The sequence below is a fragment of the Rhipicephalus sanguineus genome, chromosome 11, assembly GCF_013339695.2.
Source record: "Rhipicephalus sanguineus isolate Rsan-2018 chromosome 11, BIME_Rsan_1.4, whole genome shotgun sequence".
Taxonomy (NCBI): domain Eukaryota; kingdom Metazoa; phylum Arthropoda; class Arachnida; order Ixodida; family Ixodidae; genus Rhipicephalus; species Rhipicephalus sanguineus.
This window is the reverse complement of record NC_051186.1, coordinates 101,214,768-101,241,826: the sequence shown is the minus strand read 5'-3', so window position 1 is coordinate 101,241,826 and position 27,059 is coordinate 101,214,768. Positions and strand designations below refer to the sequence as shown.

At 46.7% G+C, this 27,059-nt stretch overlaps 1 protein-coding gene across 1 annotated transcript in view; it reads right to left on the bottom strand.

Moving 5' to 3' along the window:
* The window catches only part of LOC119373994 (uncharacterized), a 40,363-nt gene extending 18,258 nt beyond the window's left edge, over positions 1-22,105 (bottom strand). Inside the window, exons 1-2 of the mRNA XM_037644051.2 lie at positions 21,872-22,105; positions 18,576-18,705 (exon numbers count right to left, since the gene is read on the bottom strand). Coding sequence (XP_037499979.1) covers positions 18,576-18,705; positions 21,872-21,926 — 185 coding nt within the window. The 5' untranslated portion in view covers positions 21,927-22,105. The remainder of the gene's footprint in view (positions 1-18,575; positions 18,706-21,871) is intronic.
* Between the last annotated feature and the right edge of the window lie 4,954 nt (positions 22,106-27,059).

The window sequence follows — 27,059 nt, the reverse complement described above, 5'->3', positions numbered from 1 at the left end:
GTACAATTTAATAAATAGAAGCGAATTTCGAGGGGGTGCCATGATTGTCAAAATTTTTTTCGAGCAAAAGTGTTTTGCCACAATACTCCATGTGGCACAGGAAAAAGGCACAAATTTTATCAGCAAAATCTGAGGTGTGCGAGCGCCACGTCTGGGACACTTGGCATGGAATGACACACACACACACACACACACACACACACACACACACACACACACACACACACACACACACACACACACACACACACACACACACACACATATATGTATATATTGAGAGAGCGTAGGCATGGGCAAGTTGGTAATTCATGTTTGGCATTTTTGAGCGCGCAAAAGAACAGGGACGAAAAACGACGCGGACACAGCGCTGACTTCCAACATATGCCTTATTTTCTACAGTGGTACATATATATATGTAGACAACAACAAGCAACGCACGCAGGCGCATTGTACAGGAAGGCTTCATGTAAAACCACAAATAAGTATGCATGATAAGCAATCAAACAACCTGATACCGGATTTTTTTCTTCAAGAGATCAAGCGGTCATTCCTGACTACCACTATCGTCTAGTCACCCTGTGGGCCTTGCTTAGAAAGTCTAGTTCTTTTTTGGATAGGTCAATTGAAGGTGCACTAATGCACATGTCTCCCAAACTTGCAATCTTCGCCGCTTCAATTATCTCACGTGTTGTTTGTGCCTGGCTCCTTCCTGTCGCAGTGCACTGCGAATACATGGGATAGCACCCACACTTCCTGCAGTGGAAAGCCAAATGTCCCACACTTCCAGTTCGCACGTTATTTGCGTGCTCACGCAGCCTGTCATTGGCACACCGTCCCGTCTGCCCTATGTATTTCTTGCCACAGGACAGCGGTAACTCAAACGATGTTGTTCTCACATTTAACAAAGCTTTCTTTGTGCTTTTTTTCGCACCTGGGTTTTTCAGAACCACTGTAGGAGGCCTTGCACAGATTATAAAGCTTGTTTGGTGCTGAAAGGACGACTCTTACGTTGGCGTTGTTTCCTATCTTTTTCAGCATATGTGAGACATCGTGAAGGTACGGTATGACGGCGCATTTCTGCTTGACAGGCTCCGTTTCTGGTGAAGCCTGCTCCTCACCCTCGCGAGCATGTTTGACAGTCTTGAGAAGACCCTCCGCCACAGATGTGACGACATACTGAGGAAACCCCGCCTTTTTCAGGCGGTCAGGTTGCGCCTGGAAACTACACGAACACTTGTGAGGACATGAGCGGCGAAGCGCATTCATTAGGGTTAATTTTGCAATACCCCTTTCAACTAGCTTGGAGTGGCCCGAAGAAAACAGCAGAAGCGGCTTATTGGCCCTAGGCTCGTACGACCAGAAGACCTGGTCTCGCTCGAAGAACATTCGTATGTCAAGAAAACGCAAGGCGTTGTTTTGCGGCATTTCATGCGTGACTGCGAGCGGTTGCAGGAAACGCGTGAACAGATCAAGTACGTTTGAAGAATCATTGCCAAATTCGCCTGGACTTGATTCTAGAAAGACAACGTAGTCGTCTACATATCTAAACACCTTCTTTACATTTGTGCCTGTTACTAGAAACTAGAAACAGAGCTAAAAAGGCGGGGTTTCCTTAGTATGTCGTCACATCTGTGGCGGAGGGTCTTCTCAAGACTGTCAAACATGCTCGCGAGGGTGAGGAGCAGGCTTCACCAGAAACGGAGCCTGTCAAGCAGAAATGCGCCGTCATACCGTACCTTCACGATGTCTCACATAGGCTGAAAAAGATAGGAAACAACGCCAACGTACGAGTCGTCCTTTCAGCGCCAAACAAGCTTTATAATCTGTGCAAGGCCTCCTGCAGTGGTTCTGAAAAACCCAGGTGCCAAAAAAAGCACAAAGAAAGCTTTGTTAAATGTGAGAACAACATCGTTTATGAGTTACCGCTGTCCTGTGGCAAGAAATACATAGGGCAGACGGGACGGTGTGCCAATGACAGGCTGCGTGAGCACGCAAATAACGTGCGAACTGGAAGTGTGGGACATTTGGCTTTCCACTGCAGGAAGTGTGGGTGCTATCCCATGTATTCGCAGTGCACTGCGACAGGAAGGAGCCAGGCACAAACAACACGTGAGATAATTGAAGCGGCGAAGATTGCAAGTTTGGGAGACGTGCATTAGTGCACCTTCAATTGACCTATCCAAAAAAGAACTAGACTTTCTAAGCAAGGCCCACAGGGTGACTAGACGATAGTGGTAGTCAGGAATGACCCCTTGATCTCTTAAAGAAGAAAAAAATCCGGTATCAGGTTGTTTGATTGCTTATCATGCGTACTTATTTGTGGTTTTACATGAAGCCTTCCTGTACAATGCGCCTGCGTGCGTTGCTTTTTGTTGTCTATATATATATATATATGTACCACTGTAGAAAATAAAGCATATGTTGGAAGTCAGCGCTGTGTCCGCGTCGTTTTTCGTCCCTGTTCTTTTGCGCGCTCAAAAATGTCAAACACACACACACACACACACACACACACACACACACACACACACACACACACACACACACACACACACATATATATATATATATATATATATATATATATATATATATATATATATATATATATATATATATATATAAAATGCTTAACAATGGTGGTGACGTGGCTAAGGACTACGCAATATTCGCAGGATGTTGTGCCTATAGTTTAGGTGCTTACTGATAAAACAGTAGGTTGTCATTACAATGTGAACATGTATGAAATGGCATGAAGTGTTTAAAACCGATTCAGAGAATAATTTTACGAATCACAGAAATTTCAGTTTGTTTATAGGATGAAGGCATGCAGACGTGAAAGAGAAAAGACACAGACAAACCAAACGCTAGCGTTTGAGCTGTCCGCATCTCTTCTGTTTCCGTGTTGCATGGCTTACTTTCTTCTAGAATCAACATTTTTTGTTTTTACGCGAGCGGAAATTGTTCTGAGACTCATCTATATAAACTTCGAGTAGTATTTTATTTCCCCCAGAGGAATCGAGTGCAGCACTGTAAAGTTGCTACAAAAACTTGTTGCGGCTGTCATGCATCCACCACAGTGTTCCTGTTTGAGTAAACCCGGTGGAAGTGCCTTGTTGAGTAACAAGAGGTAGCGGCACCAACTTTTGTCGATTGTCAGATAAAAACCCTAATGGTGTTCGCTGTGATTTGAAGTTCTTTTGAAATTCTTGATCAATCTCTATAAAACTTGTTTAGTTTATGTGTATTTGTACGCTGATTTTGAAAATGCAAATATTTTTTTACTATTATATGTCGTGTTAATTAAGTATATCAAACATTTCATGTGCCATGTTAGGCCTGCACGAGTTACAAAGTAAGCATATCACAATAATATGAAATGGGAACTGTATGCAACATAACCAGAATGCATGTCCTAAACCCACTTAACAATAGTCATAGTATGCTGAACATTGACCAGTAAGTGTATGTCTAGCTGGTGATTCGTTCACGAGAGTTCAATATTACGTAACTTTTAACTCAAATGGGTTTAAAACGCGAGTTCGTATGTGGGCTAGTGGGTTCATGAGCATTATGCCAGAACAGCGCAGTAAACTCCTTTAAAACTATTGCATACAGTTTTTATCCCCTAACTATAGCGATATGTCGATTTACTTTGTAACTCCAAGTTTGGAAAGGCTTGCTCATCAAGACACATGAAATTTTTGTGTCAAAACTGCGTTTTCTTCCAGATAATTGCATATTTGAAATCGCCACATAAGTAAACCTAAACTCAGCAAGTTTCATCAATATCGACCAAGAAGAAAAATAAACGCATTATTTGTTGCAGAGTGTCTCATTGAGTACCACGAAGTGGTCACACTGACTCTTGTCAGGGGAGTCATGTACACCACTGTCCTTAAGGACAACGGAGTCAAAGGAACGCTCCAGTGGGGGTCAGCGTTACCATGGCAAAGGGGTCACCCTGACTACCTATAGGTACTAGCGGGAAATAAAAGGTAGTCGCGTAGACTCCTGCGTTGGGAGTAATACATACTCTCTCTCTGCTTGCGAAGAAGGGAGTCGTTGGTCTGAAGAACGAAGGGAGTCGTTTGACACCCTAAATTGTGAAGAAGGGAGTCGTTGGTCTGAAGAACGAAGGGAGTCGTTTGACACCCCAAATTGTGAAGAAGGGAGTCGTTGGTCTGAAGAACGATGGGAGTCGTTTGACACCCCAAAAGGTCATCATATGTGTAGCGAGGCGATTACCACCCAAAGGTAGTCAGTACAGACACCCTTTTTTTTAAGAGTGTATAAAGATCAGGATCGCAACAGGAATCGAGCCCAAGCATTCTGCGTGGCAGTCACGTATTCTACCACAGAGCTACACCACGTCTTGAGACTGCTTTATGAAAATACCTCATGCAGGCGCAATGTCGGTGCAGCGTCAATTGTGGTTTGCAATGCTGGTTATCTAATTTTATAACGAAGCAAAAAACATTGCATATGTACTCCTATGGTACAGGCGTCATGCCGGGTTAACGTCAATTGTGGTTCCAGTGTTGCTCCGCATTCATAGAAGTCAAATAAACATTACATTTGTATTGCTATGATTCAGCAAGCTACATACAAGCGTCGCTCGACCGCGAGAATACGCTAACGAAAGTTACATGTGATATTCATATCATCGCACCGTAAAGTGCACTTCGTTTCGATAATACTCGCGTCTGTGCCCTAAAGTGAGTGCTGACGTTACGTCACACAATAACGGGTAAGCTTAACCGCTGTTATACCCAAGTGCAGTTTGGGGAGGTAACCACAGTTACCGTAAATCAGACAGAGGCACTGTCACACGTTTGCAGTATAGAGTTACAATACTTACTAGAGGGAACTCTGGCGCTAGTGTCTATGGGAGCTGCAATGAATCGTGCTTCAGCCAGCATGGGAATCATGGGTAGTACACGGATTTGTCTAAACTTCGTTCTTTCGGCTCCGTTTGGCTCCGCGTCGCCTGCATCCGTTCTGTCGCAAAACGAAGTTCAGCAAAAATCAGCAGTTTCACTTCACCACTTTAACTTCTTTAGGCTCACCGCTTCAAATCTGGTCACGAAGTTCACAACGATCCATTCTTTGATCCGAAAGAAAACCAAAACATAGCAATAAACAAAGCCACAAGTGCGTTCGAAGCCCACAAGCACGAAGACTAGGCAAATCCGTGTACTACCCATCATTCCCATGGTGGCTGAACGATCGCAGCGCCAGAGTTCCCTCTAGGTCATTTTAGGAAACTCTATGGTTTGCAGCGCTTCCAAGCGTTCTTTAGTTGATACATGGCTGCGTTCGTGCAACACCGCTATAACACCGCCTTGTACAGGGCTTCAGGCTCGATCATGGACGCCTCAGCAGCGTGTTTTGATGCGCGTCTATCAAATAGCGTGAAGCTTTGTTCAATGAACGAACGCAGCCCTGTACCAATCTCGTGAAATGCACACGAGATTTTTGCAGCACGGAGGAGGAGAAGGAGAGAAAGGAAAGGCAGGGATGTTAACCAGTCTAGAAGGACCGGTATGCTACCCTACACTGGGGGAATGGATGGGGGAGATATAAAGATAGAGAGAGAGAGAGAGAAGGAGAGCACGCACGCACAAAAAGTCACACACATTTCACGGTCATCATAACGACGTTAGTCTATAACCGACGGTGCAGGTCTGATGCCTTCAAGAAGTTTAGCACTGCCTTCGTCGCCTTCACCCACGATGACCTATCAGGACGACATTCCAGAATGGTTCCTGCCGTCATCGGTCTGGGATCCATGCGAGCAAGAGCGACGGCGAGGGATTTTCTCTGCGCATTGTAGCGAGGACAGTCGCAGAAGATGTGCTGTAGTGTCTCCTCGCTACCACAGTTGTCACAAAACGGGTTGTCAGCCATTTGGATTCGAAAGGAGAATGACTTTGTGAAAGCCACTCTTAGCCATAAACGGCAAAGCAGAGTGGCATCATTTCGGCGTAGTCCCGTAGGTGTCTGAAGACGCAGATTGGTCGGGCAGTGGCGGTGGTGGTTGTGCAGTCTGCTTACTGTGTTATAAGTGGAGGAAGTCATTTCTTGTGCAGCCACTCGAAGTTCGCTAGCAGCATCGGTACCTCAAAGCCGGTAATTTATCTTCCCAAATGCGTATCAATGCCTCCGTGCATTGCTGCCGAGCTGCTCGTGTCCGACGTCGGGGCCGCCATGTTGTCAGTTTACGGCGCTAACAGGGGTTGCCTACCTCCGTTTACGAAAACGGCCGTTAGAGGATTAACTGCGGTTAGGGTTGTCGTGTGACAAGGTGTAACAGCCGTTAGACTTAACGGCCGTCGTACTTAGCTGTGGTTAGACTACCCGTGTGACAAGGGTATAAGTTGCCTTTTAAATGCCAGTGTAGTCGACGTGTATGATAAGGCCACGATGTGCACCCAACTACTACGCTTACAAATACACGTCGATTTACCTCCTAACGCTTGGCTCAAAGCCAAACATGCATAGACAACTACTCGCTCACTGCTTCGCATAACACGGATTCCCACAAGGCGTGGGATCTTCTGAATATTTTTAGGGGCGAAGCTCCTTATAGCGGCACCCGTTCGTCCCTCGTAGCGTAGTATGTAACCAGTCTTACGCTTTGACCTGCAAGGTGGTGCCGGTGGGAGATTTTTCCTGTGCGTTGTTGAACAATAAAAAATTCGCAGCGTTAGCTAAAAGCCGACTTCTTCTGTCTCTCATTCCCATTAGCAGCCATTCTTTACCTCGAAGGTAGTGCCTGGTGAGATTTCTCCTGTGCGTGATTAAACAATAAAAATTTTGTTCAAAACGCCGTTGATTGATGAAATAAACCAACAAAAGACGCCAGATGTTTTGTAAAAGCAAAACGAAAGAACGCCAGATGTTTCTAAAGCAAAACGAAAAGACGCCAGCTGCTTAACGAAAGACGCCAGATATTTTCTAAGCAATGGTTTTCTAAACAATGAAAATTCACAGCGTACATGTAAAATTAAAGTGCGCTGCAAGTCGTCATAACTCATCGAACCTTTAGTATAAACGCGCCCGATCTCACGTCGGTGATGATGTACTGGGCAGAATTCACGGAAGATTCACGGTTTACCGATGAACCTCCGCAGCTTCGCCCACTCATCATCATTCACTCCGTGGATATGCTGTGATTTTTTTTTTACAAATGTAACACCGTACGTACCTGACGAGGTTGCTTGTGCAGCCTGCTCTGCACGCACTGTATACATTGTGGACTTGCATGAGCAAGGTGTTCTTCTTGATGTTGCAATAAAAACAGCGAAAATGTCCAGGCTAGAAAAAATTAACACCATCTTCCCAAAGGGAACCATGATGGGATGCGAAGCAGCAGCGTTGCGCACGGGTGGCGTCACGAGTTGAACGGCGCTAACGCGGGTGCTGCGATGAGCGCTGGAAGATTCGTTTGAAGCGATGGCTGGCTTAGGTCTTCTCGTTTCTTCAGAGTGGACACGGGCGCTGGACCGGAGCTGGCGCGCGTTTCGCCTTGACTACCACGGCCTTGTAATCGGTGGAGTGCACGCTGAGAGGTTCCTGCAGACATTCGACGTCGAAGTTGGCAAAGACCAGATCCAAGTACAAGCCACAAATATGGCTGTTTTTGCGCGAGGAAATAACGAGGGAAGGGGTCCAGGGGGCGCTCCCCTGGACCCCTTCCCTCGTTATTTCCTCGCGCAAGAAACAGCCATATTTGTGGCTTGTACTTGGACATGAACCGACTAGCCCAGCAACCTGTACTTAAAGACCAGATCGATGCACGTTCCCCTTATCGTGGTGGGTAGCTTCCGTTCAGCCGACACGCACTTCAGCGAGTGCACGTCACGCATGTAATCGACGAGCCATTCTCCTCCTCCTCCGTTGACGTCAAAGTTGAAGTCTCCCGCGACTATAAGAGGCGCGCGTCGACACGCCTCGCCGCAATCAGTCAGCGTCTCCTCCAGACAGCGCTGAACCTGTTCCTTCGGCAGGTTGGGAGCGAGGTACAGCGCGAGTATCGCGACGTCGCCGACGCGCACGGCAACGCACTCGGAGGAGAAGCGTCTTCGAGACGTTCCGGATCGTTCTTCCAGGTCGACGTTAAACGCGCGTAGCGCACGCCGACTCCGAGCGTAAACGGCGACTCCTCCCGCCGCCGAACGTTCCGGTAGCGTTCCTGTAGCGGCAGGTGTTGCGGGCGAACGGACGAGGCGGCAGCTGCGGGCGCTGCGGCGAGCGCGCGACAGGCGAGGGAGAGAGTGACGTCAGCACGCACTGCGAGGGGAGCGTGACGTCAACGCACAGCTGCGGCGTGACCTACTTGGCACCGCTCCAACACCTGCGGCGAGGGGAGCGCGTTGCGGCGCGTTCGTACGGACGCACAGAGGGACAGCGTTACACGGGCTAGTCAAAGAGCTGCTTCGTATCTAAAAAGCGAAACACGCTCTCCGACGGGCTGAGTTTCGGGAGTTTCGTGTTTGCTCTGTGTAGCGTCTGCTGGCATGGCAGCCCGGGCATGTTGTTTCGTCACGTGTGCGATAGATGGCGCGACACGCGATGTAAATATGGCACTACGCATGGAATTCGCTGTGTTCTGGTCTTGATAAACTTCTTACAAACCGCCATTTGGAGATCACACGGGTCCCGTGGAAGTTGCTCCGCCATGTACACATTTACCTCGCATTTATGCTACAAAGGTACAACCTGCTAACATCGAAAACATTAGGCGAAGTTTTAAGATGACATTATTATTAAGATAAAAGATACAAACTCTCATTCAATTAAGCTATTGTTTCTGTAAGGGCTAAGCGATGGCTCCCCGTGTTGAACAATATACTGAAGAACATCTGTGATGCTTACTTTGCAACTTCTGGGATTTTACACGGTGGCTAGTTCTTCGACGCCATACGTCGCACCTGTAGTACAAAGGCAACAATCTCTAGTCGTTGGTCATATATGTCCATGTTACTGAATTTTGTTTTGTCATTCTCGTGAACGTAAGTGTAACAAGGAAACACTATCTTAAATTGTTATTGACGTTAACCGTCTGTTATATAATAAATTTCTCTAAAAAGAGAGCGCAGCTCTTAGGAACCCGTTCCTGCTTTGAGTGGCGTCGGCATAAACGACAGAGCGAAAGAGACACTTCTCCGAAGCGTTTCCCCCCATGAGAGCCAAGCGAGCCGATGTGTTAGCGTCTGCAATGCCTGCTCGTGCTTCTTGTGACAGCGCAGCACACACCTCTCGCGCACGGGCACGAGAAAGTGGGTTGACTTGCGAAGCTTAGGAGAAGAATACGTGCGTTGGTCGAAGGGACACTATGTGTGGAACGCTCTCGCGGACTTTTAAGGACTCTTTATAGTCCAGCGCAGCGTTCGCGCCAGCCACCGGCGGCGGAAGTTGGCGGCGCGAGGTTCACCACGTTAGGTTGACGCGAAAACTGAGCATTCGTCGCCTTGACCAGTGCGCATTTGCTCAACTTATCGCACTTTTCGCAAACTTATCGCAGAACAGCACGAGTTTCAAGAGAAAAGAACGGACAATAACATGCATAACACATCACTAACCTACGTGGCTACAGAAAACGTCGCGGAGCTGAAAGGTCTACGCTGCAGGTCGTTGGCAGCGTGGCTTGCCCACTGTTCTTCCCCGTGCATTTTCACGAAACCTTTGTGTCTCGCGAGAAAGAATCAGATTTATCTTGTTACGGTGGGCCAGGCTTGTTCACGGATGCACAAAAGATCCGAAGTCGCAGTGTTTCTTTCTTCCCCAGGGCGTTAAGAATCGGGATAGCACATCCGAACAAGGGAGCCGCTACAGTTTGTCGTTTGCTAACCCTCCACCAGGGGTTTCTCCGGACATCCGCTTGGTGGCGTGACAGTCTATGATCATTACGAATAATACTGTAAAGCTTTCACAATTTGTTCTAAAGATATCTGTGCCGGGACGCCTGACTGCTCTCTTGCAACAGAGTACATCGTATTGTGAATCTCTTCTTTATTGTGAAAACATTAAATTTAACAGGAGTGAAGAAATTTGAGAGAGCTGTCGTGACCAGACGGTGCATCACGAGACCTTCTCGGTGGGGGCGTCAACACGATTCAGGCAAAAAAAAAAAAGAATAAGGCTCCTTGCCCGATAGGGCAAGGAGCCCTTGTCCTGTCGGGCAAATGGGGCCAAGCGAAGCTTGGCGTGTGCGTACTTGACGTACTGCTTTTCTTTCTTCCCTTCTTTCTTTCTTTCTTTCTTTCTTTCTTTCTTTCTTTCTTTCTTTCTTTCTTTCTTTCTTTCTTTCTTTCTTCCTTTCTTTCTTTCTTTCTTTCTTTCTTTCTTTCTTTCACTTTCTTTCTTTCTCTCTTTCTTTCTTTCCCATTGCGCAATGCTCCCTAGAGCACTGCACGGGCCGATTTTTCCGGCCCGGGCCCGGCCCGGCCCGAAAATGCCATGCTCCGGCCCGCCCGAGCCCGGCCCGGTGTTCTTAAATGTGGCACGTACCCGGCCCGGGCCCGAAGGGTTTGGGCCCGGCCCGGCCCGGCCCGGCCCGTTTCAGCTAGTTATGCCTTGAGCATAAAGGAAGCACTGTCCAACCTTCGGTTATTGTGAAGATACCTGCCGCACAAAATATATTTTCTAGAGATTGTTTTAGGAACTTCTTTCAGTGTCACGACTTTCCCTGCTACTGTGTATACTTTCGGTGAATTCCGCGCGTAACACTCTTGTGAAATGATTGCAGGGCAATATAAAATATAATTGGAGTCATAGCTGGCTCTTTCATGTACGCACGCAGTGCTAACCACGCCATCTCATTTTTGCATTTCAAAGAACAACTACAAGATATAATACTTGCATAAAGTGGAGAAAATAAGCATGGCAGACATTTTTAGGTTCAGTCTACATCAACTGCATGCGAGCTAGGGCTGTTGAGGAAAAATAGCAAGTCTCCTGCAAACTTCATCTATTGCACAATGCAATGAAAAAAAAGAAAACGTGCTCTAGCTGCTTCTGGGAGGATTACACCAGGCTGGGCAGCGTTACATAAATTAAAGCTGTCGTGTTGACTCCTCGGCAGGCAACTGCACCCAATCTACACTACGTTTTCGTGCTAAAAACAACAAGGTTCTTTGTCCCACCCTTCTTCCCAGAGTCACCGCCACCGCAGTGCCATAGATCTTCAAAGCAAAGCACGCCCGTTAACGAGCCACCGTCCTCGTGTCAGACGTGTGTACAGTAACGGTGCGTTGAATAAAGGGTGCTTTAAATAAAACTATTCAGTCTGCGTGTTGGTTCCCATGCAGCACACAACGTCGGGCCGATATTGGTTTCACGGCGGCTGTGCGCGGCCCCACCTCGGGCCAGCATTGCCAGCCTGGCGCCGATATCGGCGGAGCCGTTGACTTTTGCCGGCAAAATTGGGCCGATTTTGCCGCCTTTCAGCCGATCTTGGTCTTTCACCGGCAACATTGGGCCGAGTTATCCAGCCTTCCGCCGTCTTCCCGCCGATATCGGCTTAGCCGATTTCTTTCTTCGGCAACATTGGGCCGAGTTTGCCGGCGTTTAGCTGTTCTTCCATCGATATCGGCTTAGCCGATGGCTTTCACTGGCAACATTGGGCCGAGTTAGCCGCCGTTTTGCCGTACTTTCGCCGATATCGGCTTAGCCGATGGCTTTCACCGGCAACATTGGGCCGAGCATGCCGTCATTCTGCCGTGCTTCAGCTGACATCGGCGGAGCCGATGGCTTATCGACGATGTTGGAACTTTTTTGTCTCCCTCCAGACAGTTATACATGCCCTGTTGAGAACGTCCTCCTGCGTCGCGGCGCTCCAAAAGTCCTCGTCACCGACAGAGGTACGGCTTTTACGGCAGAGCTAACGCAAACCATCTTCAAAATAGAGCCACACAATTAAGTCACCGACGGACATCACCCGAAGGCAAATGGCCTCACCGAGCGGCTAAATGAAACCCTCGCTGACATGCTGGCAATGTACTGTACGTCGAACACATGACAGGGGACGCCATAATATCTTCCGCACATAACCTGAAGTTAACACGGCAGTGTAAGAAACGGCGCACATATGAGGCCGTTCAATCTAGTTGACGGAAGCCCCTCAACGACGCTGGTCGCCGTGTTGCCGGCCGTCAGTGGCGAGAATAACCTCTACGTTGCGCTCTACCTTTAGCCCGCCGAAGAAGCCCGGCAGCTCGCCCGCCTAGGATACAATCGTAATGCAATAGAGCATTAGGCGCTTGAATATTTGTAGCTTAAGCTGTAGAATACCGCTACATGGATTGCGGTACTAGCACAAATAACAAAGTTCAAATATTGTGCCGTGCTAATGCCGTACGTACGACTCGAGGCGCGAAGTATCGCCGACTGAATACCTTGCATTCTCTTATTAGTTTCTGCTATGACAATGACTAACAACTATCACTAGCACAGTCACTTTTCTACCAAAAAAAGGTGGTCTTTAGAAGAATAAGTGACTGAAATTAGATGGCCACTTCGTTGACCAGTTGTTCAACGCTATCAAAAATGTTGAAACGTTATAACATATACCATTAACTTCATGGGCCAAATTCGAAGTACTTCTGTTTTGTAAATGTTTTTGCCACTGGTCGGCCGACTTCACTAATGTATCCAGCATCAAAATTCACCCAAACATTCCCGCACGAATGCTTTTAGCGGAAGAAGTTTTATGTGAATACTAATTCTGTGCATAAATCGAGCCTGTCATCATATTTATAGCACTATATCCTTTCAGCCGCTGAATGTGTGGCGCGAGCGCTCATATACTACACGGACAGTTTCCTATCTCTGTGTTTACACATATTTACTCACGCGCGTGTTTGGGTCAAGCGTAACAAGCGCATTTGCTTCAGTGATGTCACAATTTTACTTTATGAAAATAGTAAAAAGGTGAGCAAGGCATGTTGCTCAGCTAGCTGGTTCATTACTTGAGAAAAAGTAGGTATGGTGCAAAAAAGACCGGGCGAAGTGAAGACACGTTTTGTCGTTTGAATGTTTCCAAATCAGCTAGCCCGCTGACCATCTTTTAACGAACTGACAAACACGTGTTTGTCACGTGTTTGTCAGTTCGTATTTGCACTTCGTTGCCGTCCATTTTGTGACATACATATCTTTTTCAAGTAAAAATCTCTGTCAACGATTGCTTCCCACGTGCTTTCAGAAACAGTCGCATAAAATTATTATTATGGCACGTGAAATACGATGAAAAATGCGGCTCCAACGTGGTGTACGCAAAGTTTTCATGTAGCGACATGTGGCAACAAGTGATGCATTGAAAATTCGACGAACGCCTTTCTCAAACGGCATGCCCATAGACATGCTGGGGGGATCGCACACCATTGTGGTAGGCTGAGCCGTGCTTTCAAGAAGGGAGAATTCGCATTTTTATCGTCTTCTTCAACCTCTACCCCCCCCCCCCACCCTCCCTTCCCCTCGTTCAGCGTCATTGTCGCGAAACTCGCTTGACCAGGCAGGGTAGGGTAGCCGTCCAGACGGAGGCACAATCGTAGCTGCGGGAGCAGGTTTTTTTCACTCCGACCAGCAGAATTCTTCAAGAAGTGCGGTGTGTGGACATGTGTGGTGGAAAGTCAAAATCGTGCACGAGACGGATACGCGGCAGGATTCCGGCATTGTTTTCGGCAGAGATCACCGCAGCGACAGACCAGTGGCCCCCTGCTTCCATGTTGAACTCGCTCACCTCATATAAGGCCACGTGTTCACTACTGTTACGTGTCATCAGATTTTTGTTCTCTTCTTATCGCGTATTCTCTACTGACCATCGTGTTTTGTGTATTCTGATATGGTGCGCTTGCATTTTTTATTCGCTCGTGTTTTTAGCGATCCAACGGGCACACGTGAGTAGTTTTTATGCACGATTCCTTTCTGTTACAATCTTACCTTTAGATTAGGAATGCGTGCGTGTCTATCTTGTTTAGACGTAGAGTTCATGGGATCTTGTGGTACCGCTCGCAATGTTTCTCGCGTCGCGTGCAGCAGTTTATCCATCTTTTTGGCCCTTAAGTTATCACTGAAAAAATTGCAATTCCCGCTTAACGGATAACGCTAATTTAATTGCCAGTCATGTGTTGCGAATGCCTACCGTTCCTTGGTGAACTTAATAAACGTGAGGGGGGGGGGTTCTCCTCTGCTCGTAATTAACTCACGCGTATACATAATCTTCTAGTTTAGTTGCCACTCTTAATCTCGCTTTTTCAGCAAGCCGCCTAACATTATCTTTCTTTTCTTCGGGTCCGTGTTTAATCCTACTTTAATGCTGCCTTCGTTTACATCTCCAGAATTTTTTTCGTGATTCGGCACTGTCGTTACTGAAAAGCGCGAGATCGTCCGCAAAACGCAAGTAGCTAAGATATTCTTCGTTAATCCTTATTGCTATTTTTGCCCGTTTTAGTTCTTTCAATATTTATAGTGAATGTGCCGCGCATAATATTGAGGAGATTGTAGCTCTTCGCGTAGGCGTGCGCACAGTGGGGCCGGGGGGCGGCCGGCCCCCGTAGTCACCTAAGAAGAGGTGGGCGCAAGGTCTGCCAAACACATTGACTTAATAGGGAGGGGAGGAGGCGCCGCGATGAACCTTCGCCCCCCCGCCCCCTCTGAAGGGGAACCCTGCTCACGCCTATGATTTTGCGCCTGATCCCATTCTCGATTAGGATTGTCCTGCTTTTTTTGAGGAATACGGTGGCTGTGGGGTTGTTTTAGATGCTGCCTACGGTATCTATATATGTTTAGATATTCCTTTATGGCATAATTATTCCGGAACTGCTGGCGTGTGTTGATATCTGTGAATAAATTTGTGTTTATCACCTTGCAAATGTGTTGCTCCTTAATTTCTCAGACGCATGCGTAGTTGGTGCGGCAGGCCTTTCATCAATTTAGTTGTGTTAGGGACAATATTGACTTTCGTTCTCGGCCTTGCACGGTTCGACAGAATTGTGGGTCTTAATCGCACACTAAGACATCAGTGGAGCAGTCGTTCTAATTAGGAAGCATTTTTCCAATATAGCACCAATGGTAGTCGATGAATGCCGTTGGGCCGCGAATAGTCTATTTTAGCGCTGCTGACTTACAATACAGTAACCACAGTAATACCGAACTGCCGTGGTCGGCACGCAGCCATTTTACTTTATAACACATGTATCAGCCTGCCTGATCAAGTTACTTTACGCATCGAGCAACTACCGCTGGTGTCCCCATATAAACTAGCTACGTGCAGACCACGACGGTACAGTACTACCGTACTTAACGCACGGTAAGCCACCACTGCTAAAACATAATAACGGGTGTAAACGGTCACGCCGGCGGCTACCCAACGTCGGCGGGGCCGACACCACGCCAGCATCGGCTAGCATACATAGGCCCAATGACGGCTTGCCATCATCGGCTGAATAACGGCAGGCCCGTCTCGGACCGACGCTGGCTAGCCCACGTCGGCCCGAAGCCGGCAAGCCCGCATCGGCCCAAAGGCGGCTAGCCGACGTCGGGCCGATGCGGGTGAAAGTAGCGCGAGCGTGATTTGCCGACGTGGGGCCAATATTGCTGCCGTCATTTGCCGACGTTGGGCCGAGATCGGTCCAATGGCGGCGTGCTGCCTGGGTTACTCCCAGACTCCCGGATCGCTTCTCTAGCCTGATCACTCCAGTTGTGAGCCACACTCGAGGAAACGAGTGTCCCTATGGTCTGGCGCCTCACCACTAGTAATGGCAAAATCAACAACGGCGTTCGCCCTGTGATAAGAGTCGCTCCGCATCTTGCACTCAAAATGCACAAAAAACAGCTCCTGAGATATTAATGACTCACAAGTCGTGTTGGCCAGTCTACGGGCATGCGAGCGTACCTGCATACTCGAAATGTTTCCCTAGATACGAACGCGCACATCTTACATACACTAATCTAGGCAGGTTACCGTTGCGTTCCTTACACGGTACCCAAGAAAGTCTTTCACTCACTATAATGGCGGAAACTTATATTATGCGTTTCTTGAGATCTACTGTAGCATACCGATGGAGCAAAATTGTAGACGTCTTGTACTGTGCAATTTCTGTGCACGCCAATGCACTGCAGGTTGTTTAAATTACCCGGAGCCCTCAACGACGGCGTCTCATATAGCCTGGGTCCCTTCCGGAAGTTAAACCCCACAAAACAACAAAAACAAAGCCAGACAACGCACACACGCAATTATACATATACGTATGTGACCCGGGCCTAATACGGGCCTGCCTCAGGCCCGAGCCCGACCCGAGCCCGAAGATCATGGGCCCGAGCCCGGCCCGGGCCCGATCCAACAACCCCTTACCCGGCCCGGCCCGGCCCGCGGGCCGTGCCGGGCCCGGGCTTTCGGGCCGGGCCGGGCCCGTGCAGTGCTCTAATGCTCCCTCCTAACTGCTTCCTTCCTCCATAAAGGAAATTGGATCTTTATCAACTGGCTTAGCAGCACGACACTTGCGTTGCTACAGGCAACAACAATAGCCATATGTTCATATTTAGGCAACAGTGAATTGTGACAACGTGAAATGACAACTGACCTCGACAAAAGATCAGACTGCCATATCCGAAACGGTTTATCGCCGACAAGCTCATGACTGAAAGCGCATCAATTATTGGAAATCGGCGCACGCAAATACGCATGTGACTGGAGTACCTTCGAGGGCCGAATTTCTGTACGATCGCAAGCGCCGGATTTTTTGCGTACGATGGCTCCGAATTTTTAAGTCATAACACCCTTCGCTTGAACAAGTGAGTAATAAAGGTTGGTCAAAAGCCACGTGATACTCAAATGATGTATGTGTGCCGACGGCGTAACGAAAGTCAGATGACCTCAATGTCACAAGACGTCATAATGGCGCCACCCTATGTTTTCATCATTACGTTACAGATCGTAAACATTTGTGAAGTCATGACATCACGTGACGACGTCATTATACGACATCGTCGCTTGGTCAAAGGGGGGCCATAGCCGGAGGTAGTGCAAAAGCATGTTGGGTACTAAATGTTTACGAGGGGTGGGCGAGGGTGGAGGGGGTTCAATGAAATTGACTGAGAATAAGGAGATCGCTTTCGACTTCGCGTCGTCTTAGGCGAATGCACACCATGTGAACTTTTCTCTAAACCCATATCCGACAATTTCAAATAACACCCTCAATACTGTCACGGGGTCGTGAGGTGCTGTTCGTTCATATTCCAGACTCCCTCATCAAGCCGTGTACCCAGCACCTCCACCACATGTCACGGGGTCGTGACGTCGACGAAAGCGGAAGTCAACGTGTCCAAGATGAAACTCTTTATTCGGCCGAAGTTGTGACCGGGAAACGGAAAGCCAAGTTACAGCAATACACACTGTACACTGATGGCGGCGAACAGAGCATCGGCCGTCGGCGAACTGCCCTGCGGTAAGGCGCGTCGGCATTTATACATGCGGCATCGAACATTTTAGCCTTACCGCTCGTGGCTGCCTTAGTTCGAAAATAATCTCAACTGTTTGCGTTTGCGCGCTCAAGCCTATAATAAGATTCTAAGATAATCTGGAAGGTCCTAGACATTAGGGTGCGGCTTGCGCAAGGCGGCGGCTACGCGTGCAACGGACTAGTTAGATAAAAATGACAAAAAGAAGCGCGCAATATATATACATACATATACATGTCCGGGGCATGACGGCGATGGGAGGAATCCGCCGAGAGTGTCGATATAATTGCTATCGCAATAAAATTCAACTACTTCTGTTAGTATACGTCTTACTTTCGTGTTATACCGTTTCCTATGTGGGGGAGGGGGGGGGGACTAACCATTTCTTTTTCTTTTAGAAAATGCTATTCTACTCAATCACCTAGCTTTTTTATTCGTTATAGGGAGAGTTGCATACAGTTCCCCTTGGTGTAGCACAATTACTCGAATTCACTTAAATTTTTCAACACACAACACACTTGTTACATTCTCCGTCACATCCTTGTATCGTACCCTTTAAGTGCAGCTTAACGATCTGCAGTATTAGATTACCTGGTCCTCCAGTCGTCGTTGTTTCTCAAGATACACTCACACACCACCTCAAGAATAAGTCAACTTCGTTTTCACGAATGACGAACGACGCCGGCATACAACTCTTGTATGGTAGAGATTAAAGGACTCAATGATTTCTGTTCTTTTTTTTCCGAGAGGAAATTTCGGGGCCATTTCTCTATAGCAATTTTCTGCAATGAATACCAAGTGCCATGCAGCGAAAGTTACATGCAGCTTTCCGATAAATGAGTACATGATATTGCAAAAAAAAGGACATTTGAGCTACTTGGTGTATGTTCATCTTGTTGAGAAAAAGAGAGCTCACAGGCATGGACCAACGAAAGAAGTAACGTACGCCTGTGTCGCCGTTTCTTCTTTTCTCAGCCAATGTGTGGGAGTGCGACTTTTTCATTCAAGACGATAATGGAAATCATTCCATTTAACCCGTTTCCAGCAACTTGAACTTGCCACTCTACTGCTTTTTTACACAAAACACAGATCAACGTCGTATTTCTTACGCGCATTCCTTGGCCAGCTCTTGCGGTGTCTCCGGCATACGCTGGGTCATCAGATAGGGAACGTACTCTTCCCCGCAGGTGCGCAGCGTCTCTATTTTGCAGCCTGATTTTAAGTGGGCTCTGCAAGTGCCTGAAAGGAGTTCGCGGAAAAGCGATCGATCAAACGTTCAAGTCTTTTTTCAAAAGTCCAACATTGATCCCTGCAAAATGCGTTGAGGTATACAGTGCCTATGCATCACACGCTTGCCTTTAGGAATATTAACTAAATATTTTGCTTAGAATAACAGACAGCTGTGCTGGTTAGTAGGTATGCATCTTAAAAATACAGGGCGTGCAAACACGGCGTTTGTGGTGGCTTGACTTCTCTATTGTGTCCGTATTTGCACGTCCTGTCTTTTAGGGGCGAAGCTCCTCTTAGTCTAACCTTGTCACGTCTCCGTTGTCCGGAGTAACCACCTTTGCAAACTGCCCACCACTTCGTCTTTGCAAACATCCCACTACGACCCATTACCGATCCTTTGCGAGCTGCCCACTACTTCGTCTTTGCAAACATCCCACTACGATCCATCACCGATACATTACTTCACCGACCATAAAGCCGTTATAATGAAGGGGGAACGGAAGCCACCTTTGCAAACTGCCCACTACTTTGTCTTTGCAAACATCCCGCTACGATCCATCACCGATACATTACTTCACCGACCATAAAGCCGTTATAATGAAGGGGGAACGGAAGCCACGTCTAGCTACCACTTACGATTAATAAAATTTCTTGTATAAATATATACAGTGTTTGTCACGTATTTGATGATGTACCGGGCTATCGCTTTGATTACTGCTGGGCGAAACCACTGAAGATTTCATGGTGTAACCATGATTGCTTCAGGAGCTTCGCCCAAGCTCTTCATCATTCACCCGTGGATATGCTGTGAATTTTTTTAACATGAATATTTCGTTGAGTTTGACCTTGCTTAATTAATATTCACGCATTTCACACAACGGCGACACAAGAAATTTATAGCTTGTATAGAGGGCAGAGAAAGATGAAGGAGATACATCAGCCTTCTTGCCATCGTACTGAATTCAAACACGTCTAATAGCCCTCTCCCCCCTTCTCTTCGGCTCTTCGGTATGGCGTTACCATGTAGGTATTCTGGCCACCAGTCTCGCCGCCCCACTCCCCATGCCGCGCAATCGCCGTGGAGTTGGCCAGAGTTAAGTGAAAGGGTCGCGGTAACATGAACGGGTACGTGGATTGCCCCGTGGGTTCGTTTTGGGTCACTCTCATAAGGAGCCTTGATGACCTGGCACTAAACGCGAGAGCAATGGTTCAAAATTCTGAGGTGTTTGTTTCATAGGCTAGTTCTTCAATGTGGCAATCATCTAAAAACGAGGAGAGTTGATGTAGATTTCTTGAGAGACAACGGCACGCTATCTTTTCTGGCGCTATCGATGATATCGCCGTCTGTGAGGTCTTCTCTTTTTAGCTTGTGCTAACACTATGCTCAGAGTATAAATACCAGCGGGCAGGTGTAGAGGAGCATTTGGTCATTCTGTACTAGCATCTGTTTGAGTATACTGCAACCCAACATCTTTCATGAAGCCGGTTGAAAGAATCAAGGAAGAAACGGCGAGCATGCGATCACTGTGAACGTCTTTGAAGGAATGTGCGACTGATGTGGGACAGATATACCTATTTGACAATTTCAAGCTCAACTAATAGAGGTGCGGGGGGGGGGGGGGGGGGGAGTGGTCGAAAGTTCGCAGGCTACTCTCTCATGTAATCCTATGGCAGTGTGGCTTGGAAACTTTGGGTAAACCCTGCACATTCAAGTGTGGCTTTAGGTGGCAAGCTCATCGGCAGTTGGAATGCCTCCATAGACGCAAACAAATGTAAAAAAAAAGCTTTGCTGTGTGTAACGATTTGCTCATTCACATAAGAACCCACTGCGTGGCATTCATCATTATGCTGTGCCGCTGCCGAGCTCAAGGTCTTAAGTACGATTAACTGCCACAAAGGCCAGTGGTTATGGAAGGCATAAACTGGAGTGAAATAACGTTGGTGTAATGCTAATTCAAAATGGAGGCTGGTACCCTCGCGCAATGTTTTGCATCGTTATTGTGATGGGATCTTTTCACATGAGCGATACATGTAACTGAAGTTAATCGGGATATCTAAAATTATACGACACACGGTCACTTATCTCAGCCGAGCTGTTAATAACTGTACTATTAGTTCCACCAACGTGTTTCGAACACGTTTTTACCATTACATAGGTCGTCAGTTTAGCTGATTCTAGAAAGATGCTTCTCTTGTAAGTACTACGAATATTTGTATATTTCTATCACTGATATGTCGACCTAGGTAAAGGCACAATCATAGTATTATAAAGGCACAGACGTTAACCATGATTGCTCTTAGTCCACGCATTTCGCTTCAGGGTGAATAAAGCCAAGATAAAAAGGTGAATCAACCAGGAATAACATATTCGCAAAGCAATGTTCACTGACAGTTACAGATGAGGGCAGAGTCTGACGACCTTTAAAAAAATACGCGAGAGACAAACAGAATAAGACAGTCACTATGCTGGTTATCATTGGCCTAGAGCAGGACTTTGTGCGTCACGTTAATTAAGGTTTATAGCCTCTGTACCAGATCCTTTGTCGTGTTTCAGGAATGAAGAAATGAAAATTTACTGAGAGGCAGCATGAAGGCTCATACAGTGGAATGATTGCTGCATAGTCTATCCGGTGAAACATTATATGAGCGGAATCTAGCTTCCTAGCAGTAAGCACTGTCAGGTAGCACTTCATGTCATTGCTGGACTATTTCTGACCGTGTGATGAATACATACTAAAATCGAGAATAATTTCTTACCGCGCAGGGACGTTATGGTCCAGATAGAAATTAGCTCAATACTGTGTACATCGTGTCCAATATTTTCGTACTGCGTTCAAGACACACTTTTTTTCTGATTTCTACAATACTATTCGCCCAGAAGCGTGGGATCATGTGCAGCCGTTATTGTTTATTTGCTCGGCAGTGCAAGACAGGCGCATAAAAAGCGATGCAGGGAAATGTGATAGAGATGACGCTTAGGTTAGTCTCGAGTTACGACAGTCGGCTCATCGAAATAGTCAACGACTACTTTCACATTCGCCATCGCAACGAAATATTTCAAAAGTGATGTTAAGAACGAACTTCAAACCGTTTGCGGGTTACTATCTTGTGACGTCTTCGTCAGACGGCGAGGTTATAAGTCCGGACGCAATGTAAGCATAATGAGTAGGCTTACCGAGCAGAGTCGCTGACAGAAGCACGAAGGTGGCATAACCGAGGCTCGTCCTCATCGCCACAGTTTACGTCGTCTTGCGTTGGAATCAGGCGCGGAATGATGTCTTCATTTCATCCGAGCGTTTCGTGAACGAATGTTGCTGAAGGAGGCACTGACGGAGGAGAGCAGGTCTTGATGCGTATCCATTTCGCTTCTGCATTCTGTCGACGGCTCGGGTCGCTTCCAGTGCTTCTGCATTTCGTTTTGTGATTTTTGTAATTTTTCGCGCGGTCTGGGAAAGATCTATCGGTGTGCATGTCGTCATAACTATTTGGGTGCAGCGAAGGCGCTTATCAGTGTTTTAGCGACGGAACGCTGTCTGACGGTCGTTATGCAGCGAGACGCGGTATTTTTTTTTTTGTTTTATAGCTTCAGCACGTACCGGCCCAACCTTGGCAGCAATACACTGCGCTGGCAAGCAGCTTGCGTCTTTAACTTTCTCGTCACGTAGTACGTTGCAGCCTGGTTCGGCCTGTCGCAACTAACACGCCAATGAACCCCTTTCACTGAATTATTAGAGCATAGTGTAACGGTTTCAGAAATATATCCAAACACTCAGCGCTTCGCGTTTTGGTCAGTACCGTTTTGGCGCTATTCCTGCTTATCTTAAAGCTTCTCCTATTGAATGTATGTGGTGATGTGGTGTGTAGCTATAGCTCCATAGATAGTGCGAATGCGGCTCAATGTTATTGTGAAATATGTATGAAGCACCGTGTAGTAGGAAAGTATTTCCTAATCAAACACAAGGAATTAGGAGAATATTCCCATTGTTTAATTCACATCAAGAACAGGCTTTGGCCCGAATTTACAAAAATATTTCGGTACAAATGCAAATAGATGCATAGCGCAGGAAACGTGTGAGCCTGAGGACACGTGGATTCGCCTTTCAGAATGAGTGCTCACATTACCGGCATCAACGCTTGAGGCAAAGCTGTCCTTTGCGCCCGGCAGAATAGAGCCTCGGAAGTCACCAGTTCATCCGATGATCTTCCGAATATGCTTAAGCGAGACAAAAATCAGAATAGCGCATTTCTTTGTTTATTTTTGCAAAGTAACACCTAGGGAGCATGGAGTGACATTTAGGGGAGGCGAAATCATTCTGAAACAAATCGCAGCGGCATTCTGTCTCACAATGTATATAGAGTGAGCATCGAGAAGCCAGACAGGAAGTCCTGCCAATAGATGTTTTCAAAACAACGATACTATGGAGAACACAAATGTTCGTCATATTCTTTGACTATGTAATCCAGAACTTGGTGTTTATAACCTACGCTGCTCGACGAAAGTTGATATTTTCTGTAAGGCAAACCACAACTGACTCTTTACTACGCAAGCTGTAGGAAGGGGTTTACTATTTACTACAAGAAAATAGCGGAATAAACTACACATACACAAGAAAGCAACACGACAGAAAATAATGCCAGTCCAACTATCCAAACAAGCAGTCCTTGTGAAGGGTTTAATACACAAGGCCCACTTCCAAACGAACCAGCTTCACTGCGGGAGGCATCGGGTTTGATTCTCAGTGCCGTCGGGTGCACACCAGTTGTTCTAAAGAGGCAAGGTACTATCCGCAACTGACTCTCCGTCAGCTCGGTCTTCACGCTCTATTCTTTCACCTCGAGAAGGGCGCCATTCCTTTTCTCTCTCTCTTCTATCTTTCCCATCTCTTCCTCACCCGCTGCACGACGCTGAGCCGTGTCCTATCACTATCTCGCTCTCTCTTTCTCTCTCATGGTTGTTGCAGCAAACTAATTGTTGCAGCAGACGTCGTTGCAGCAAACGAATTAATGAATCTTCCATGACTACTACAGAATCGATAAATGAATAATGTGAAGTGCTTATTTGTTCCCACGCGTCAGGAACGTGTCCTTTTGCTGTATGGGCACAACCTAAGGGTTAAGCTGTCGCTTAGCTTGAACGAGGGGATATCGTTTGAAAACAAAGCAACAGAAGAGGTACGCAACAACCACACGTACCGCTACGGGTGGTTGTTGTGTTCCTCTGCTACGCGCTGAGGCTTTTCCGCGCTGTCGCCTAGTTCAAGATCTTTAAACCAGCCGACAAGTTCGCCTTATTTGATGCTTAGCAGTGACTTCATTCGGAGGTTCTTTTTTTTCTTTTTTAGGGGCGAAGCTCCTTATAGCGGCACCCGTTCGTCCCTCGTAGCGTAGTATGTAACCAGTCTTACGCTTTGACCTGCAGGGTGGTGCCGGTGGGAGATTTTTCCTGTGCGTTGTTGAACAACAAAAAATATGCAGCGTTAGCTAAAAGCCGACTTCTTCTGTCTCTCATTCCCATTAGCAGCCGTTCTTTACCTCCAAGGTAGTGTCTGGTGAGATTTCTCCTGTGCGTGATTAAACAATAAAAATTTTGTTCAAAACGCCGTTGATTGATGAAATAAACCAACAAAAGACGCCAGATGTTTTGTAAAAGCAAGACGAAAGAACGCCAGATGTTTCTAAAGCAAAACGAAAAGACGCCAGCTGCTTAACGAAAGACGCCAGATGTTTTCTAAGCAATGGTTTTCTAAACAATGAAAATTCACAGCGTACATGTAAAATTAAAGTGCGCTGCAAGTCGTCATAACTCATCGAACTTTTAGTATAAACGCTCCCGATCTCACGTCGGTGATGATGTACTGGGCAGAATTCACGGAAGATTCACGGTTTACCGATGAACCTCCGCAGCTTCGCCCACTCGTCATCATTCACTCCGTGGATATGCTGTGATTTTTTTGTGCCACGTATGTATGCTGTAAACCTTCAATACGTTATACTGGTGGTCGCTTCAGGAAACATGGTCATGTTTAACTCAGCGCCTACTCTGCCTACAGCGAGGTGGTTCGTTCCTGCTTTTGGCGCTTATAACCCACGACTTTAACACCGAAAGATCAGGCTTTCGATGATTCCAGGTTCTTCTGAAATGCGCTGCGCCAGAGGAAATTGATAAAACTCCACAATAACGACGCTACAGCAATTGAGCAGTAAGACAGCGACTACTTCGATGTCAGGCTTGACCGAGAGGAGTCGAACCGCTATCGTGTAGGCAACCGATTAGCTGCGGTGATCCACCGCCGGCTGCTATAACCTCCGAGAACCATATTGTCACGTCGCTTCAGAGGTGTGCGGCTCGCGCTATATGAAACCTTCGGGGAGTCTGGCATGATGACCATCTAAGGCACCAGTCCACGTAACACTCCCGCTTTTCTTCCAAGCACTTCTGCTCGAGCACCTAATTTTGTTTTTCCGAAAATTAAAAAAAAAAGTCTTCTAAACAATACAAAACAATGCTTTTCGTTCAAGTTAAAAGGACACTAAAGAGAAACAGTGAATTTGCTTAGATTGATAAACTGTATTCTGAGAGCTCCAATGTCGTTAATTTCACCATCATATGCTTATTAATACACGAGCAAACAAAGTTGAAAGTTTCATTTTTAAATTCCGCGCCCTAATCTCCGCGCGTGACGTCACGAATTTCAAAGTGTATTTATCGTATTTTCGGGCTATTCGCTCAACGAAATTTCCTCAAATTTGGTATGTTAAGTCTATGACCCCCTCAGAGGACAATGTACCTCGTTTTAATCGATTAGGAACTACGCAGGATCTAGAAGGTGCCGCCAAAATATGCGACGTGACCGCGAATATCGCGGAAACTTCAAGGTGGTGTCGCCCCCCCCCCCCACACACATTTTGTTTTCGCGCGTTTTCTCCCTTACTAAGCATTTTCTCCCAGCAAGCGTGGTGTTTCTGGTGTCGTGAAAGAGTGGTTTACTTATATGAGAAAAATCGTATCGCTCTTTAGTGTCCCTTTGATAGTTATATTGCATACATATATTATGCCGGAGCATAACCTGACTTAAGGTTGATTGAGCAAACGGTTTCTTGTGAGCAGCTCGGATCGTTGCGGCAACTGGTGGAGCAGACCTCAGCCGGGCGCTTCCCTCCACGTGGTTTTTGAGATACACTTCGCCAGTGTGACTAAACACGAACCCAAGGAGTACACTAGGGAACATGAACGCCGACGTGCGAGTGCCGCTGCCAGGCACCGAAGTCCGGGATTGGACTCGCCTCCATATCTTGTTTTCCAATTATTCAGTTGAAATGATTGTGCTGAAAGTTCACTTAGTGACGAGATTGTCACGCATAACCAATAGAAAAAGAAATGCAGGAAAAGCGAAAGAAAATGTGTCGCTAGGTGGAGCTGTGGTAAGCGAACTGCCGTCGCCGCTTCTCAGCTGGCCGTTCACCATGCGCGCAGCGATGGCGTTGAGGCTTCGGTCCCAACGTATTTAAATTTGCCTTTTATTGTACATCAACACCTATATCTTTTTATATAATTCTGTAGTTTCGTGCATAGTTATTGTTCATGAAATATTATGAAGTCACGAGATATATTCAAGAAATACTTTATTTAGCCTAATGCGCTGTGGAAATCGTATAGTGACAACGTTTCTAGGGTTTATAGCTAAAATAGCGAGCCTAGGAATCGAATGGTCGCGGCTTAAAACAAGGCTTTCAATTTCAGTTTTCTTTCTATTCAGTCTGATTCTTGATCCTTTAGGCCGCATATTTCCTGTGCCGCTTTGTGTGGTAGTACGCCGGCAATGTGAGCATAGAAAGATTTATAACAGAACCATACATTTACTACTTGGCTATCGCAGCCGGATTTCTAACTTCTGGAAGTTCTTCCCAGCGACAAAAAAAAAACCGTTGGAAAAACCGGTTATGATTGGAAATGATTAGAATAATACTGTTGACATGTATATATTATTTTTTATGAATAGTAAGTAACATGTCGATTAATATTGCGGGTAGAAATCACTCGCCACACGAAAGCGAGAAAGTTACACGTCATTAAAAAAGGAAGGAAAAGCTACTCGGAGCATTCACCCGGACAGTAGTGCAAACCCGCCTTGGAAACTCGTTGGAAGAAGCTACAAGAAAGCTGCCTTTGTCTCTTTGCGCTTTGCATAATAATGAACGCTTACCACGTCACCTATTACGTTATTTGAATGAAGAAAACGAAAACAATAAAGTTCTCAGTACGGTTTCTTTGTAGTAGTGGCTTTCACGCTACTTCACAGGAGTACGCCGGTTTTTTTACCTTTCACATAACTTCACTCGCCTTGCAGGTTCCCGTGGCACAG